This window comes from Macrobrachium rosenbergii, chromosome 29 (assembly GCF_040412425.1).
Source record: "Macrobrachium rosenbergii isolate ZJJX-2024 chromosome 29, ASM4041242v1, whole genome shotgun sequence".
Lineage (NCBI taxonomy): Eukaryota > Metazoa > Arthropoda > Malacostraca > Decapoda > Palaemonidae > Macrobrachium > Macrobrachium rosenbergii.
In genome coordinates, this window is record NC_089769.1 from 4,677,084 (window position 1) to 4,678,324 (window position 1,241).

At 52.5% G+C, this 1,241-nt stretch overlaps 1 protein-coding gene across 1 annotated transcript in view; it reads right to left on the minus strand.

Moving 5' to 3' along the window:
* The window catches only part of LOC136854514 (probable peptidoglycan muropeptide transporter SLC46), a 28,358-nt gene extending 27,808 nt beyond the window's left edge, over positions 1-550 (minus strand). The window contains exon 1 of the mRNA XM_067130853.1: positions 397-550. Coding sequence (XP_066986954.1) covers positions 397-414 — 18 coding nt within the window. The 5' untranslated portion in view covers positions 415-550. The remainder of the gene's footprint in view (positions 1-396) is intronic.
* Between the last annotated feature and the right edge of the window lie 691 nt (positions 551-1,241).

Consider the following 1,241-nt stretch of genomic DNA (forward strand, 5'->3'; position numbering starts at 1 on the left):
AGGGAGGATGTTCCCTCTCACCTGCTGAGAGTAAAGGAAGAAGAAGAACAAAAAGAAAAGTAGAACGAGAAGGCAGCAGCCTTGAGGGAAGGCCTCCTTACGTCCTTCTTCCGAAGTGTCTCAAGGATGGGTATATGATGTCAACGTCAGTGAGACTTAACTGTTTGTTTATGATTATTCTTCGGAACTTCGCGTCGATCATAGGTTTCGGCGTCCTCGCAAAATGATGCGGAGTGGATGAGCGTAATGAGTCTTTGTATTTGATGTGTGAAGGGAATGTTTTACTGTTTTCCAGTGCATTTTACTAAACAGGCAAAAGGACCGCTTGAAAGTGTGAAAAGGAGAAGAAGAAGAGGTAAAAGTCCCAACCGAAAACTTGACTAGAGTTTAGCGTACAGTGGCGGGCGGCTTCATGGCAGATTCCGGTGTTCCTCGGGTGCAGTGCTGAGCTTCAGTAAACCTCGGTCAGAGTTGAGATTTACGAAATAGCCTCGCGTAATAGTCCGCGCAACTGCGCAACTGCTTCAGCGCATATACAGGTCTCCTCCTCCACCCCCTTTTCTCTCTCCTTCTCTCTCTCTCTCTTTCTCTCTTTCTCGTGTCACTTAGTCCCGGGAAGAGGTTCGCTCCTGTGAGGTCTTTGCAAGAGGGAGAGAGAGGAGGCGCATCCAAGATTATTCCCCCAACGGAGTCCTAAGACTGAATGAGGACCCTGAGGAACGCCGTCCCGGAATTGGCATCGGCTGTGAGAATTTTGTAAACGGTGTTTGGGGCGGGGGGTTGGGGGGTGAGAGGGAGCCGTGGTGGATAGGACGGGAGACGGACGGACAGACTGCTGCACGGACGGTAGTAAGAAGGCTATCAGGCATAGGAGAGGCAACTTCGAAAATCTTATCGACCAATGGCAGGCCTCCGACCACGCCCATGTTCCCTTAGACCCTGTTGACGTCACGGGGGTTGGGGGGGCTCCTCTCCCCCTACCCCTCTTACTTTGCTTACCTCCTACCATATTCGCTATACGGACAGCACGCCCAGATCCTGAGTTACCTCCGCGGAGGACATTCGGTCCCTCCGGAGGAACACCCTTCCAGGATCCAGTGTCGCGCCCTCTGGAGAAAACAGGCGATTACGGTTTCCTACACCAGGGGGTTGTGGGAAGGGCCCGGGCATTGTTGGCTGGTTTCGGGCTCTTCCGAGTCTTCTGTGATCGAAGGCTGACTGACGATCTGATTCTGAAGCGG